Source organism: Panthera tigris, chromosome E2 (assembly GCF_018350195.1).
Source record: "Panthera tigris isolate Pti1 chromosome E2, P.tigris_Pti1_mat1.1, whole genome shotgun sequence".
NCBI classification, from domain to species: domain Eukaryota; kingdom Metazoa; phylum Chordata; class Mammalia; order Carnivora; family Felidae; genus Panthera; species Panthera tigris.
The window spans coordinates 31,342,295-31,359,839 of record NC_056674.1 but is presented as its reverse complement, the minus strand read 5'-3'; the positions used below and the strand labels follow the sequence as shown (position 1 = coordinate 31,359,839).

Below are 17,545 nucleotides of genomic sequence, written 5' to 3'. Positions count from 1 at the left end.
AAAATGAGAAATCTGTTTTGATTTTTTTAATGTGAAAGCTTCTGATTTTTAAGTGTTGGAAACTTTTTAAACTATTTATTTATTTATTTATTTATTTATTTATTTATTTATTTATTTTTATTAAATCTTTTTTTAATGTTTGTTTATTTTTGAGAGAGAGAGAGAAACAGAGCATGAGCGGGGAAGAGGCAGAGAGAAAAAGAGAGACATAGACTCCGAAGCAGGCTCCAGGCTCTGAGCTGTCAGCACAGAGCCTGACGCGGGGCTCGAAGTCACGAACCGTAAGATCATGACCTGAGCCAAAGTCGGACGCTCAACTGACTGAGCCACCCAGGCGTCCCCTTTCTTTTGACTTTTTAAATGCCGTGTGGCCAAACAAGAAATGCCAACAGCTGTATGGAACTCAGCTGCTAATTTGTGATCTCTGATGTAAAAGATGCCTAATTTCAGAGAGGTCCTGGCATCGGCGGGTATTCTGACAACAGCATTCCTTCTTGGTTGTGCTGCCCCACCTCGTATACTTAAAGTTGGAAGGAACCTCAAAGAGTCCCCAAGCTTATCATTATGTCTGCAGATCCATATTATTTTACCAAAGTAATAAGCAAAATGTTTCAAACAGAAGACAAGGTACACATCTAACTTGACTCCAAAGACATAAATAAAATAAAATTAATCTTCTATGTGACTGCATTCAAATAACTTTTTTAAAAAGTCATTTATCTCTTCTTTGCCTTTTGTGTCATTTAAATTTTATCCAGAAGCCCTTGTTTTCCCTGATCAGCCTCTAAGAGGCGAAAGGAGGAAGGATTTAAGAAAATAAGTTTCACGGGGGCTGGACCCTGTCTGTTTACTTCACTACTTCACCCCAGTGCTTGTCTAATGATTTTTAATAAATATTTGTCAAGTCGGGAAATAAAGAAGGAGCTTGAAAACAAGTACTGCAAAAACAAAGAGCAGGAGAAGGCTGTCTTTTAAGGCTTTACTATTATATAAACTTATAAACTCATCAAATAAATTAAGAGACAGTTATGTGCTTTACCAAGGAGCTCTCTTCACTTGACAAAAGGATTCACTTCAAGGTCTATTTAAATAAATAGCACCCCCCCCAGTGTAGAGTCTCCCCAAAATTCAGCCATCCTAGCACAGTCCCATGATTCTCGCCACGTTTGAGTGTAAGGTACACAATATTTGGTATTTTTATTTCCAATGACCCGTACTTTAAAGTACAAAATAAATTCGCTTCAAAAGAAACATGGAAAACCTGTGGTACTCGGCATCAATGAAGAGATAACCATAAAAAGAACATATTAAAAACAAAGCCACGTGTTGATTTCATTCTAGATAGAAGTTGCTTTGCTGAAGGCTCTGAGAAGGAAGCCTGCTGTGCCGTAAATGACGTCATTAACGAGTGAATGTTAACGATGTGGAGACCGCCTGACCCAAGCGCATGGACTGAAAAGGAGCTGAAGAGGGAGTCCACTTTCTCCCAGTGCAGTCCCCACTATGTGCAGAGTCCTGGAGCGCCCCCTAGTGTCCCCCGCCCCAGAAACACCCACGATCCACATCCCAAGCTCTGGACGCACCACCCTGCTACAATGGTTTTCCAACACTCCACAGACAGATCTCTTTTCTCCCCAGATGTATTTTTCCATGGAACTCAATACATAAACAAAGCAAAACTGGATCAGTTCTCTTTGAGGCTGCTATGGAAGACCTAGAAGCCCTCCCTTTGTCATGGGGCATCATCTCTTCAAAACCCCAAGGAACTGTGAAACACGATTTGCCAACGTCAACCCCAGAGCATTTAAAACAGCATTCAAGTTTTTAAAAGTTTACACACTGCTAGCGGGAATGCAAAACACTGCCATTCTGGCACAGGCTGTGGTACATCCATACAGTGGAATACTGCTCTGCAGTAAAAAAGGACAACCAACCGACAGATGCAGCCACTTGTCTGAATCTCAAAGCCATTTTACTGAGTGCAAGAGGCCAGTCTCCAAAGATTCAACACTGTGTGACTCCATTTATTTAACTTTCTGGAAAAGGCGCATTACAAGGACAGAGAACAAATTAGTGGTTGCCAAGGATTAGGATGGGGGAGAATTGGTTACAAAGCGGCAGCCTAAGGCAGTTTTGGGGATGAGGGAGCTATTCTGTATCCCGACTGGTGGTGGTGACATGAGTTCATACGTACATTAAAACTCACAGACCTGCATAGCCCCCAAAGTCGATTTCATCATATGAAAAGCTTATAAAATTTAATTGTCAAAATTCATTTCATTTTCATCATCATTTGGGGACAAGAAAGAACGTAGATAACAAGTGTCATATAAATACATCTGAGTAAGCAGTTAGTAAAAATATAAAGAAATAGAGCTAGACTACGAACCAGATTCTGTTACAAAAAAAAAAAAAAATCTTCCCAAGATATTGAAAAAGGATGGGAGAATTTAGATAGAGCATTTGGACCCTAAAATACAGCATTTCATAAAATCTGGAGTGAAAAGAATTCATTGCATAAAAGTTAATTTCAGAGTGTCAAAGAGCATTCTTTTGACAAGAATTAACAGTGATATTTTTCTCCTTATACTTAGTGTTGGCTCCTCAAGGGTTGACTTTATGCGGGAAACGTTAATAGCCCATTTTCCCGTCCGTAGTAACACGGCGCTCTCTTCAAATAAGTACCGATTTTTAAATAGTCTCCTATTACCAAAAACACAGTCTCCCTCCCCTCTCCTCAAAATAGAGGGCAAGCAAACCACAGGTTTAGAAATCATGCTCTGGGGGGCTGAATTTCATTTCATTAGCAACTCTCTTTCAACAGAAATTGATGGACATGCTGGCCTATCAGAAAAAGACGAAGAAGATTCTTAAGGCTGCCAGCTGTTCAAATCCTCGCTGTGGGCCTCCCCACCCCCACCCTGGCTGCCAACCGGAGATGACATCAGAACTTCTCCACGGGTTCTTGTGCGGAGGAGGTGCCCAGGATATATGCCACGATGATGGGTTTTGTTTAGAGCTCACGAATCAAACTCGTGCTAGGTTGTGCCGTGTTAGCAACAACATTCCTGAAAGAGTCTACGACCGAAAATGAAAATCTTGCAAAGGAAATCAGGCAACCACCGAGCAATCGCGACCACCAGAAGGCTCTACCCGGGGCCCGAGGCATACCGTTTCGAATCTCCCTAGGGGTAGACAATCTCTACCCTCTGATTGTGGGTTTTACTTTTAGACTCAGTCCAGGTTCTACGTGACACCTTTCTCTTCTTAGGCCGCCACCCATTACGTGTCCTGATCTTGTTTTGACCCCTATGTGGGTTCCTCACTGTGGGACCCTCAAGACGCTCAACTGTTGCCCACCCAGGAAAAGACCCTCGGTTCTCATCCCATGTCTTCTGTTTGCTTTCTCTGCGGGTGATCTCCCCTCTAGGGGCTATTAAGGTTCTGCTATAGACTGATGACTTCAAGCAGACCTCTCCACTGGGCTCTAGCCCCATATAGCCCATGACCGCCTATCTCTCCTTGAAGATACACTTCAAACATGGAGTCTCAGCCTCAACTTGTCCACATGTGAGGTATTTTTGCTTGCTCCTGTATTTCCTGAGAATGGTGAATGACATCACCATCAACTCAGTCGCCCAACCCAGATGGCTAGGGCTCATCCTATTCTCCCCCCCGCCCTTCCTTTCCATAAAAAATCCTGGCATTCCTCTCTGTTCAATATGGCTCAGAATTCTCTCTTCCCCACTGCTGCAGGCTGAGTTCAGGCCCATCTTTTGTCTGGACCATACCATGGCATCCACGTCAATCGCCCCCTCATGAATCTTCCTCCTACTAGGGGGCTATCTCAGGGTCAAAAGAAACAAGGAGCTTCAGCCTCCAAACCCTCACCTAAACCAGAGCGGCTCTGTTCACATATGCTTCGCTTATTGGCATGTGAGAGATCAAAAAGCTTACATTTCTTAGAAGCCCGAATTCTTGACCTGACCAAAACAACAAAAACAAAACAGCACCCCCTCTTAACATAGATCCTGGTCACTTCTCAAATTTTATCTCCAGCCATCTTCCGTTCCATTAAAAAAATTTTAACGTTTATTCATTTTTTGAGAGACAGAGAGAGACAGAGCGTGAGGGGGGGAGGGGCAGAGAGAGAGGGAGACACCGAATCCGAAGCAGGCTCCAGGCTCTGAGCTGTCCGCAGAGCCCCACACGGGGCTCGAACCCACAAACCGCGAGATCATGGCCTGAGCCGAAGTCGGCCGCTTAACCGAACTGAGCCACCCAGGCGCCCCTCTTCCATTCCATTTAAAGCTAATTTCAGTTCCCTGAAAATACGTGGCTGTTCCACGCTGTGTATTTACTTGTTGCACAACTGACCGGTAACCACTGACTCTTCACGAAACACCCTCAGATAGCACCTCCTCTGTGAAGTTTTCCACGAACCGCATCCTTCCACCAAAGGACAGAGGGCTGATCACCCGGCTTCCGTGCCACTCCCGAACATCTCGCAAACTATGTCATCCTCCACTGTATTCACCTATTCATTAGAGGTTTCCTCCTCCAGAGCGTGGGCTCTGTTAGAGCGGGGAGGGTCCACACCCGTCTCTTCTCAATACCCTCCAACGTGCCTCCTTTGGCACTAGGTCACGAAGACAGACTCCCCATAGAGGCCTGCTGAATAAATGAAACCAAATGGCATGCCGGAGCACGTCTGGGAAAGAAGACGAACAATCAAGCCACAGAGTGCTATTCGAGCCCAAGAGCGATCTGGGAAACGTGGTCTGGTTTGACGCAAACTACACCTGGTGCGAATTCTAAGAAAAGAGTGGCAAAAACTGCTTTTAAACAACAGCATCAAGAAAAATACGCATGTGCGATCCCTAGGTGCCTCCGTGGAAGGGCCATGCGTCTCTGGCAGGATGTATGTAAAAGGGCAGAGCTTTGTTACGCCACGATCACGTGTAATCTTTGCAGACCCTCCTAAGAAGCCAAAGGGAGGAGTCTCACTTTCTCCGTTTCAATAGCAAAAACTACTTGGGACTCTGGCAACCCACTCTGAGAGTCCCCCAGTGTTATCAGCTTCTCCCGGCCCAAAGCTTTATGCGTAAAGCCAAAGGGAAAAACCCACGACCAGAGAGGACAAGGAGGGAGGAAGGAAGGAAGGGAAGGAGACCCAGAGAGGTTGACTGATTGAGAATTGAGAAAAGAAAAACCAAAACTCTAAGGTACTAAGAAGCCTCGACTTTTAGGCTTATGTTTCAACATGTTTCTTGGGAAAAGTCTCCCAATTCTGAATTTATTCAGTTAAAACTCAGCAATTCACCTAATTCTCGCTGGATGTGTTTTTACGTGCGGCAACTCTCCGTATGTCCTAATTCTGGGGCATCACAAGGAAAGCACGCATGGACATACATGCGAAATGCAGTATTTATAGCATGCAAGGTTTTAAGACAGGAATCACAGCGGAGATTTAAAAGGAGAATGACGGCACTTACTTCCTACTAATAATTCTATAGGAGTCTTTAAATTCTTTTGGTGCCTTTCTGATACGGGGTAACAGCTTCAGATAGACCTTTAACTCTGAAACTCAGATTTAATCTCTCCTTCTTGCAAATCAGAGAACTCTGTCTAAGGAAATGCAGAGAAACTGGAGACATTCCACAAATGTGCCTGGTAATCCCTCTGCTCAGTTCATTAAAAAAAAAAAAGAAGAAGAAGAGGAAGAAGAAGAAGAAGAAGAAGAAGAAGAAGAAGAAGAAGAAGAAGAAGAAGAAAGAAAAGAAAAATGTCGGCTGCTCTTCTTCCAATTTCAAAAGCCATACAAATACCAGGATGCCAGGACTTCGTCCCCTTTCCCACCTTCCCATCTCCCAATCCTCACCACCACCACCAAAAAAAAAAAAAAAAAAAAAAAAAAAGAAAAAAGAAAAGAAAAGAAAAGAAAAGAAAAGAAAAGAAAAGAAAAGAAAAGCAATGCTGTCATTATGGGGAAAATGCCCTACCTAACACTTTTTATATACATAGCTGCCTCGTGTTAGGGTTGTATTTCCCCTCTGCACACACAAATTGCAAAGATATGCTCGGACTGATAATGAGGGCTAAAGGTTCAACTTGTGAAGAAACTTGGTTTAAGATGTTATCGGCTGGGAAAGCTATTTCCTCACATCAACATTGCCACAGGCTGTCAAAAAACCCAACCAGGGCTCCCCTCTTCAAAAGTCCAGGAACACTTTTTTTTTCCTTTCTTTCTCCCCCCCCCCTTTTTTTTTTTAAAGAAGAAAGGCACAGAACCCACTGAGATAGCCTCAGTCCCATCAAAGAAAGGTCGATCTCAGGTCTTCCTTCATTTACTGATTGTCAGTTTAAGATGGCTCTTTTGTGAGGCCTCGGGAGCTCAATGCTGAGTGATGCCTTCGCATTTGCTAAACCGGACTGGGCACCACCAAAGATCCCCCGCACGCTTGGATCCACAGCCCGGCAGAACAAATAAACACGCCTCTCGGCCTTTTTGCCTACTTTATCTCCCTCTCCAGGAGCAGGAGGGTTTTGGGGGTGCTAATGTTTACACAATGTTAAAACTTTCTTTCCCCTGTTTCCTGAATTTGAGAAGACACATCCTGGATGACCTCGGCTGCAGAGATAACACCGAGGCAGCGCTGGCCACCACGTCCACTGGGTTACTTCACTCTGCTGTCTCCACCGCTCCCCTCCCCTCCCCCACCCTTCACGTGGGGATCACCCAGGAGAGCAGGAGATGGGCTAGGCTGTCCCAAACGGAAGGCACAAAGGCGTTAGTCTCTAAGAGTCTGCCCACAAAGCAGCCTTTTATTCCCACCTACGGATACGCTTGGTTCAGTTCATCCCAAAGACCCACTTGATTTGAATGGAGTGTTTCAAGAGAGTTTACCAAATGATCCTCAAAAATGTGCTAGTAAGACAGACGTTAGCCTTTTCCCATCATGTGCTACTGAACTAAGGGAGCTCACGGAGAGTTAATCAAGGATGCCTGTGGGGAAGAAATTCCGGGAAAATGCTTCCTGGGTCAGTTTCCTCATCTGCGAAGAGGTGTATGTTAATAACAGCACCAACTGCTCTTGGGAAGATTACGTGAAGACAATCTGCTTTTAAAGCACTTTGCACAATGCTTGGCACTTACAAACTGCTCCGTGAATGCCGGAAATCTAGCAGCAGCAGCAGCAGCAGCAGCAGCATTTTGTGCAAAAAAGATTTGGGGACGAAAAGGTCCCAGAAGATATGGATATGAATTTTTAAAAATCCGAAAACACCATTGCCATGCATTTGAACACTTAATTACTTAGTTTTTCCCCCAAAGCACTTTCACAGGACCTCCCGTGTTTCTCCTCCTATCAGTACAGAAATCACTACACCCCCCCCCCCCGTGTTGCACTAAAAGCTGCAGAACCCCAGCAGCCTGCCTGGCACTGCACGAACTCTTGGGACAGTCGCGGAGGTAACTGCCGGTACGCCCAGGCTGCTGGAGGGAAAGACAGCCTACTAGACGCATGTAAATAACGGGGTGCTGGGGCCCTGCCTGGAAGCTGGACCTCGGAGCTCCAGATGGCAATGCTGGTGTCCCAGGTGATGGCGAAAAACCAACCATGTAGATGTCAAGGAAGGGGGGGAAAGAAAGAAACGGAGGGAGAAAGAGGAAAAGAAGGAAAGAAGCAAGGTGAGAGAGAGAGAGAGAAAGGTGGAGAGTGGAAAAAAAAAAAAAAAAGCGTTGTTTATAGAAGCCAGCTGCTTGGGCCGTGGCGCCAGCAGGCCCTTCATCCTGCTATTTTACGCGTGCAACCCCGCTGCCCCCACTGGCACAGGTACAACTAAATGTTGACTTCAATGCTTCAGAGAGCACTCGACTGATTTTGTACATGATTAATTGCCAAAGACATGGCTGGCCATATGGAACAGAGAAAGCATCAAGTAATTCATACTTCTGTATGTGATCGCTTGGCCCTGTTGTTTTAATGTACAGGAAAGAGCCAGTATAGCACAGCCCTGGTGTCTTGCCCCTGACAGCCCATTAAGAAATCTCAAAGCACCTAGTCGAAGTTATGCTGTTGGCTTTTCAATAGCAGCCTAATAAAACAGAAGCAAAGCTTTCCAACTAGTCTTAAATCTTTCACGTACAGTACATTAACTACTGTGGCTAAAACAACGGGCTTCTTATGATAGGAAATGGGATTTGATTTCTAGTCTCTGCATACTTACTGAAAGCCTTTTTCTGACCTTTATGGACTTTACAAAATCATTGTTCTTTTCCCCTGGTTTTCCAAGTAGCTTAATAGATTCGTCTGCTCCTGTAGAGTCTACTCTTCGTCACTATCACGTGCGGTCTATGTAACAAAGCTGATTCGCACCGAGGTGGAAGAAATAGCATAATAATTCTTACCAAGAGAGCCCAGGAATCAGTCTAGCTTCTGAAGCGCTAGCTTTCTTCAAAAGCCAGAAAACAACGAAAGCGCGACACTAGGGGGGAAAGCCTCACGAACACACTCTTATCACCCTCCCCTCCTCCCCTCCCCCCCCCCCCATCATTCTGGGAACTGAATCCCTTCGATGTGCGGAAAAAAGTATCAATTTATTTTCCGGTTGCTCTACCGCTGGCCCTGGCTGACACTCCACGCCAGGCAAAGGGGGAAGGTGCCACCTCAGGCGACTGGCGGCCTGTGAGCTTTGTCCGTCACTAAAATCTTTGCAGACTGGTATTTTCGGTCTGAGGAGAACACATCTACATTTCCACGATGTTTTCCGTTCAAGGATTTTCAAGTGACAGCACTAAAAACCGTAATACCATCCGTAGTTCCCTTTGTCAGTCCTGACGTGTGTTGGCAGGGGGATGGCTTTGTTGGCACTTTTTGTTAGAAAATATTTACACAGTGTTTTAGGTCTGAGGATTTTCAGGTGCTGAAACGATCCTCACACCGGAGGACAGCGTATACGGGAAATGCCACTCGAGTGCCTATTCATTAGCAGGATTGTAACTGTCTCTACTGCTGAAGCGAACCAACGATCCATTTAGAGCTCCACGCCAACGGGAATTTCTCTGCCTCCCTGCTGCCTCTCCTTCCTCGGAATATGCCGGTTCTTTCCAGGATGAGCACCCCAGCTGGTCAACAGAATCATGAAGCAGAGAGCATGAGAGCTTGGAAGAAAAAAAGAAACAGAGGCACTGAAATGGACTCAGTTATTTGCAGCAAAGAAGACACAATACAGGATTTCTAGGAAGACGTGAAGGCGTTCTCGCTGACCATCGTGTGACAGATATTTACTCTGCTGTATTATGGTATGCTCTGCGGGGTACCATGATACTGTGATTCCTGTTTTACAGATGGGAAAACTGAGGCTGGAAAGGTGAAATGCCCGAGAGGAATACACTTCCGGGGCAGAAGGACTGGCATGCTAATTCTTTACACTTCTAGCTGACTGTTCACTGCAATGGAAGCTCTCATTGGTTAGACACAAAAGTATTCTATGTCCTACTATTATGTTACAATAGTATTATAGTACACTATATACCCATAGGAGATAAAAAGAAATACACATGAAAAATATCTTGCTGAAATTTCATCCGTGGAAATAAACCCTGTTTTAGCTGTCTAGTTTCAGTAAGGAAAATCCAAAGGTTTAAAGTGCAGGGGCACCCGGGGGGCTCAGTCGGGTGGGCATCTGGCTCTTGATTTCAGCTCGGGTCATGATCTCCAGGCTCATGAGTTCAAGCCCTGCATCGGGTCGGGCTCTGCGCTGACAGCAAGGAGCCTGCGTGGGATTCTCTCTCTCACCGTCTCTCTCTGCCCCTCCCCTGCTCTCTCTGTCTCTCTCTCTCAAAACATAAATAAGTAACCACTAAAAAAAAATAAAGGTTTAAACTATGAGCACCAAATAACTGATCCGGTGATGATGTTTGCCCTAAAAGTGGCTCAGCTGCTTCCCATCCTTAGGCGAGAGAGAGAAGTTACCCAAGATCTCCATCAGACCAGCTCTCCCCTCCCCCCAGACATCAGTAGCACAAAGGCTGAAGTGGTCTGTCATGCACAGTGGATTATATGAAGTGTAAAACATTGGGGGAGAGGGGAAGGGGAGGGGAGGCCTTTGAAAAGGGAACGGGAAAAAGAAATCACACTTGCAAGAGGACCCAGCTGACAGCCCAGGCCCTAACAAGTGAGGCAAGTGAATATGTTTGGAAACATTGTGAATGCGGCAAGAGCACAGGCCTTTTGTCTGCAGCCCTACAGTGTGTCTTTAACCCAACTGCTGCCTGCATCACTGAACATATGTTTTCTACACAAGAAGTGAAGCAGAAAAGGCTCTTTGTTATAATTCACTCCTTTGTATATATCTGTCCCCCACCCCCCTTCTGCCCATCCCCTCTTTTCAGTAACATCCAAACCACAGCTCTAGTGGAAACTTTAACTGCTTGGGAGAGTGAGGCCAGAGCGTCCAGGGGGGACCTTTCTACCGCCCCCCAGTCCTAGAGAACCACTCTTCCCGCAGTGGCAGTACCAGCAAGAGGCACATTTATTTAGTGCCTACTATGTGCTAGGTATCAGCACGATAAGCATTTTATCAACATTATCTCATTTAGTCCAGCAGTCACCGTAAAAGGAGGCACCGTTATTTTATTTTATTTTATTTTATTTTATTTTATTTTATTTTATTTTATTTTATTTTATTTTTAATGTTTATTTATTTTCTTGAAGGGGAGAGAGAGAGACAAGAGTGTGAGTGGGGGAGGAGCAGAGAGAGAGGGAGACACAGAATCCGAAGCTGTCAGCCCAGAGCCCGACTCAGGGCTCGAACTCATGGACCGCGTGATCATGACCTGCGCCGAAGTCGGACCCTTAACTGACTGAGCCATCCAGGTGCCCCCAAGGCACATTTATTTTAAAGATGAAGAGACTAAGGCCCGAGAGGGTCAATAACCCCCAACGCCACAAGGGGAGACTTCAGTTTTAGGCATGTAGCACTGGCAATGCTTTGGGGACACTTATCAAACCGGGCACAAAGTAAGAGGGAAATGTAGATGTAGGACTTGAGAATGTGCGAGAATTTAGACACACACACACACACACACACACACACACACACACACACACACACCCCACTCTGCCCTTTTCACTGAAAGTCACAGCATCTGAGCTGGGAACTGGGCGCTGCAGAACTCAGAGTCAAGCAAAGCAGATGGGCAGGCTTCCTTACTCCTGGCTGCAGTGAAGGGAAAATTCCAGGTCTCTCTCTGGTCCTTGTGGGCTTTACCACGGGGAGCACAAACACAAGCTCCGGGGTCTGAATACCTTAGTGGCTCAGAGCTGGCCATGAGCAAGTTACTTACCCTCTCCGTACCTCAGTGTTCTTATCTGTAAAATGAGGGCGTTTCTAACGTCTACTTGAGGGCACACAGCATTCAGTCTTTACACATAAAGATCTTAGAGTCGTGCCTGACACACGGGGAGCAGGCAGTAAGGGTTATTAGCTACCTTAGAGTACCAGTCCCACTGAGAGCCACAGGAAAGTTACTAAACTCGATCATTGTTTTTACACTAACCTAGGTCTTTGTTTCTCCCTTTCCTCCGTTCATGTTAACCGTGCGTCTACACCAGAGAAGTCAGTCTCTTTTAACTAGGATCCCTTCTTGGCTGCTGGTGGCGGTGATGTGCCACGGCGGCTAACATCATCCAGCTCTTACGACATGCTAGGTACCGCTCACACGCGTCGTATCACCGAGTCCTAAGACGAAGTCTGTGAGAGAAAGGTATCATCATCTCCATTTGGCAGATGAGAAACCAGAGCTACAGAAAGATTATTACACAACTTGCCAAATTCCACACCGTTAGTGAGCAACGGAGCCAAATCTAACCCCGGCCCCCGGCTCCAGTGAAGGAAGCTAACGTATATGTAAACCGACTTGGGTGGTGTAACGTCCTTTCAGAATGTTATCCCACTTAATCCTCATAAAAACCATGTGAGTCAGGTAGGGCAAGTGTTATTAACCACATTGTTGCAGATAAGGAATCTGAGGCTCAGCTAAACTAAATAACTCATTCGATATCAAAATCAGTATAGGAGTTGAGCTATGACTTAGCAATCCGGTGTTCTAACTCCAGGGCCGGCACATCTAAACTCAACTCACAGGGCGGAATTACTAAGGGCAAAGGCCCATGTAGTAAGTCAACTAATTTGAGTCTCTGCCATCTGGCGGACACCCACGAAGTCAAGGTCACCATACGTGGCCGCTAGGTGCTTACAATCTAAGTAGGGAGATAAAACATATACACAGGGTTGGGGTGACCAAGGGGGTTACACAAAACAACCGTGGAATTCAACATAGCCCTTAGAATTGATTTTGATTTACAAGAGTCATTCACAAAACAGCTGCCCTCCTAGATGGGCCTGTTCACTGTCTGTCATAACCTTATCATTTAACACCCATCAAGCTAAGTACTCTTATCCTTTTCATTTTGAGAAAACGAAAACTAAAAGGAGGGCCTGTAAGACCTAGTAAGTTTCACCACATACATCTGCCCACCCTTAAAAAAAAATCTTACTTTTCTTTAGGTTCCTGAGGTCGGAGTTACATCTCACTATAATGAAGCAGCTCATGCTATTGACAATGTGACTATTAAACTCTAAATGAAGTAGCAATCTGGTAGGGAAAGATGATTCAGGGAAAAATCACATGAGCAGAGTTGCTGTGCTTGTCCTCTGATAACATCTACCTAAGAGAAATGCGGTCCCTGCCTAGGACGCTCTCTGTAAACACGACTGTCTACAAAGTCCTCAATGCCAGCGCTACTTGCTATCTGGCACGTATCTACTCAGAGGAGATGAACACACACACATACACGCACACACACACATGCACACCCGCACGCGCACAGGTAATTTTGGGCTATAGCTCCCAAATAAGCATTCAGGACCCACTTAAGTGCCTATTAAATCAGCACTTTAAGTACACACCTACCAGTGCACTAATAGTAACTATAAAAAGAAAAACACTTTGCAGTGGCTATAAAAATATAATCAAAAAGTATTAATAACAATAATAATTTTAAAAAACTATCACTTACTGAACCTCTATCACGTGCCAAGCTCTGCTGTTCACTTTCCCCACATTCCTCATTAAATCTGCATAAGCATCCACTGAAACAGGTTTTATTTATTATGATCTCAGTTGATAGGTAAGGAAATCAAGGCACAAAGCCATTTCTTAACTTGCCTGAAATCACACAACTGGTAAGTGATGGGGCCAGGATTCAGACCCAGGCAGTCAGACGGCAGAGTTCACTCTCTTACCCACCAGACTACGTAATGACTAATCATATACAGAGCACTTTCTGTGAGCTGGGGACACAGCACGTCATTGAATCCTTCCAATGACCTGACAGGGTTGGTTGGTATCATCAGCAAACTTATGTTCCAAGTGTTTTCATATCTGGCCCCGGATCTCACTGCCAGTGGGTGGCAGAAGAAGGATGGTCGGCAAAACCAGAGTAAGTGATGCTGGGTTCTTGACAATGATTTCAGTAACAGACCGCGGTTCAAAGACGGTCTCTACCTGTGGAAACAACAGCGGCTCACTCCCTGATTGTCCAGAGTCCTCCTTGGACATATGAACAGGGCACCTGAGGTCACAGGGAACAGAATCATTTTGTGATACACAAGACAACCACCAAATGATACCAAACTATCTGTCCACCAAGATCCTCTCTGGACACCTCAGCTCTTTCCCAGCTATGATGTCCCAAATCAAGGGGGTGGGGGGGGGGGAATGACAGTATCATTTAGGATCTGGTTTTCGCCCTTTCTCACACTTATGAATGTTACCTATGAAAGGAACCTGAGTGGCAGATGGAAACACTAACTTCTGAATGCTAGCATTATCCAGAAGGTGACAAAAGTCCTCCAGACTCTCAGATGCTATTCTGTTGATAGGATTAGTACCACTGGCGAGCAGTGGTCATTAGACCTAAATGCGTGGCTTAAGCAGTAGAAACGTAGCTTCTTTCTAGTTAGGAAGATATCCAGTGTTCACATGAGCGATGAGAGTGAGAATGCCACCAAAGGAGCATGGGTGCGTTTAACAGAATTTGTGTCTGGAGTTCACAGAAACAAGATTTTCAACTCCAGACGGCTCAGGAATTAATAAAACAAAACTATCACACTACCGCATGCGTTGGCCTCAATCATTCCAACTGCGATTTGGAACAAAAGAAACAACCAGGAGACCTCAACAAGAACACGGGGGGACTTGACACACGAAGGCGATACTTGGTGCCCTTCACCAGGAACAGTGGTGCAAAGCTGCCCGCGGTCTGTCTTTGTCCTTCACCGCCTCCTGCTTAGGGTGCTTGGAGATCGAGAGTTCTCACTACAGTTCATTCTTTTCCCGGGAAGGAAAGCAAGCAGGTCCCACTTCAATAATTAATCTCTTTTAAAAGCTCTGCCCCCAGTGCAACACCTTGTGCAGAGTTTAACCTCAGCTTTAAGCAGCCAGGGCGGTCACCACAAAGTTGCTTTGAGGGCCCCAAGGGCAACAAAAGCCACATTTCTGTTTGGAGTAATACAATCCAAAGCCTGCAAAAACACCACTGCTGTTGGCACGAATTCCCGCTGAACTCTAACTCGCCGCAGTCAGAACGGTCTTATGCTTTGATAGGCAGGTATTATTGGCTCATCTTCTAGAGATAATTACCTCTCTTGCCTTGTTTAGTGGTTATACATTCCAGACCCAGAGATTAAACCGTTGTAGAAAACCAGTGATGGGCACAGGCCTTTCATGCTGGAACGGTCTCCGTGAGACAGAGCAGGAACACTTTAACTTGGGGGTTTAGACAATGGCTGTTCTGAAAGGGTTAGAAAAATGGGCAACAACTGAGCTTCCTCCTCCCTCCTGTGTTCAAGTCAACCACCTGCTGCGGCATTTTTGTTTCGGTAACAAAGAAGCCTTCATGTTTGAGGCTCATATTTAATGTTTTGCCGAACCGGCCCCTTGAGTTTTTTAGTTAACTCTTCAGGAGCAGAGAAAGAAATATTTCTTGCCTGACATGCAAATAAAGACACCAACACACTTTCCTGACCGGCCCCCACAAATAAACGGACGTGGACCTATGACCACATGTGCCGCTGCCTGCTTACCTTTGTACACGGCCCCAGAGTGGGCAGATCCTCTATTTCTATTTAAGAAAGTATTATCGGTCACTAAGAGCCGCATAACATTTGTGATTTCATGGTTCGTACAGTAACAGGTGCTGGGGGAAACAGGAATGTGAAGTGTTAAAAAGAAAGTGGGGGGGGGGAACCACTTCAGACACATTAAGCAGCTTTAAACGCTGACAGCAGAAAGGGGAAAATTTTTAAGCAATTTGGTCGGGTCAGTAAAAAGCAACACAGGTCAAAGGAACAAAATGGTACCCAAAAAATTCTGCCTATTGATAAATGGGCATACTGTCTTGGGGCTGGGCGCGCAGGCAAAGAAAGGCTAAGCAACTGCTGCATGGAGACAAAAATATGCTCTTTGTGGCACTCTGACAATAAGTTACTTCAGCTGGGCGAACGCGTGAGGCCCCCCATTCGCCCCGTATTCGCGGCCGGGGTATGCATTAATGAAAACAAAAGGGTCCATTTTCATTGTAACCATGCAGAAGGGTTAAGCATTTGACCTTCAAGTATGGTGCACTTGTGCTCGGTGGAAAGGTTCTTGACAATATAAACACGAATGACTGCTGTTGGAGAAAGGGGGCACAATTAAAAACAATCTCAGATGCTTGTTGTACAGCTGTTCGAGCTTCGGCTCCGCCTGACCTCTAAGGATGCTACATGTTTAACGGAGACAATTTAAGGTATTTTAGTGAGTCCCTTCCCCATTCACCGCTGCCATCCTTCGCCTTGGGAATACCTACCCTGAAACACAAAGCGCGTTTCCAGTAATGAGATTTTACGCGCTGGGGTTTACCCGCAGAGCCATTGGCCTCCTCAAGCTGTCCTCCTCTTGCTATCTGACCACCCTGAGAAGCAGCCGAAGGCCAGATCTTACGGGGACTTGGCGGGAGGCGGGAACGTTTGACTCTGGAGAGCACAATTAGCACAATTCTTGTAAAAGAGTTGTTTCCTTTTTTTTTCTTTTCTTTTTTAACAAGCACAATCTTATTACGCCTCGCTTTCCAAAAAAAGATGTTACTGAGGGAAAGTTTTCACTCTGTTAAACGATAATCTAATTTATCTGAAAAGGATTTCTCTCAATACGGTCGCTTATCTCTAGTCCGCAAAAGAGAAAGCCCTGAGACATCCCAAATGCAGTTAGAAACAGATTAAAAAACCAAAACAATAACAAAACGAAACAAAACAAAACAAAACACCTGAGCATGTCTTCTGAGCCAGCAGAGAACATGGTTTCAAAAGAAACAGAAATTCTAAGGTAAAAGACTAACTCCTTTTCTAAGCTGAGGGAAGTCGCTGCCTTCCTGTTGCTGGATCTGTTTGCAGTCAGGTAAAGGGTCTGGAATCCCCCCACAAGTAAGAGGGTCCCTGGGAAGGGACCGTGGGTAGGCGCTGTCCACCAACAGGGGCTAGAAGATGCTAGAAGGATGAGGGACTGCCAGCTTTAAAGGAAGAAACCATCACAGCCTGCTCTGGATTGGAGGGGCCGGGACTTCCCACTTATTGGGAAAGAAGGAAGTCATACCGAGGTGAGACAAAGCCAAGAGACAGGCCAAATCTCGTAAAGAGTGGGGCACAGGGAAAGTTTGGCTTGTCAAACACACTTTAATCTCTAAAGTCACTGCGCTTTGATGTTGCCCCAAACAGAAAACCTACATGGTTTGCAAGATTTACAGCATTTCTAGTGGGAACAGTTTCATGCTCCAGGGTTTTCCCTTTGGAGATTAAGGTTTATTTTATCCCTGATGTTCAATGGGTCTGACTGTAAGAGCCTCATCAGAGACAAGGACATTTTCCTGCCCTCTGACTCATCAAATACACCAAACTTTTATTCATCAAATCAAGTTCGTTTTTCAGGGAACAAAGCTGCTGGAGATGATCCAAACCGTGGGGTAATCACTGTCACTCTGACAAGACAGGAGTGTTTCTTTTGCAAAGAGTCAGCTCCTAAGAGAGATCACAAAAAAAGTGACTTGAAAATGGCTACACTAATCTCTATATTATAAAAGACCACACAATTCATTTCGGGAGTTGAAATGAGGAGAAGCAAAATAGACAGGAAAGAAAGAAGTGAATCACCACCTCTGCCTATTACATCAAGGGCAACCCCCCACATGCGGTGACACTCACATAATTGTAAGCCACATAGAACAGAAGTGGTTTCAAAGGGCCACTTGAGGTAGAGTTCACTGGAAGGGGCTTTGAGCATTTCCACTAACACTGCTTTTTTTAAGCTGGATCTTACTCTTCTGAACCCAAGTGAGACTTGACCTATGAGGACAGAACTTTATAATGTACTAGGCTGAGAAGCTGATAGTAAATTTCAACTGGATCAGGGACCGTGCTTAAGGAATTCCCCGCTCGACTCAGG

General features: G+C 45.3%; 1 protein-coding gene across 6 annotated transcripts in view; it reads right to left on the bottom strand.

Moving 5' to 3' along the window:
* The window catches only part of FTO (FTO alpha-ketoglutarate dependent dioxygenase), a 387,882-nt gene that overhangs the window by 159,792 nt on the left and 210,545 nt on the right, over nt 1-17,545 (bottom strand). Inside the window, exon 8 of one of the 6 annotated variants that reach the window (XM_042968312.1) lies at nt 8,613-9,163. The exons of the other annotated variants lie outside the window; for them this stretch is intronic. Coding sequence (XP_042824246.1) covers nt 8,981-9,163 — 183 coding nt within the window. The 3' untranslated portion in view covers nt 8,613-8,980. Of the gene's footprint in view, nt 1-8,612; nt 9,164-17,545 lie in introns of those variants that run through there. 6 annotated transcript variants of the gene reach the window in all.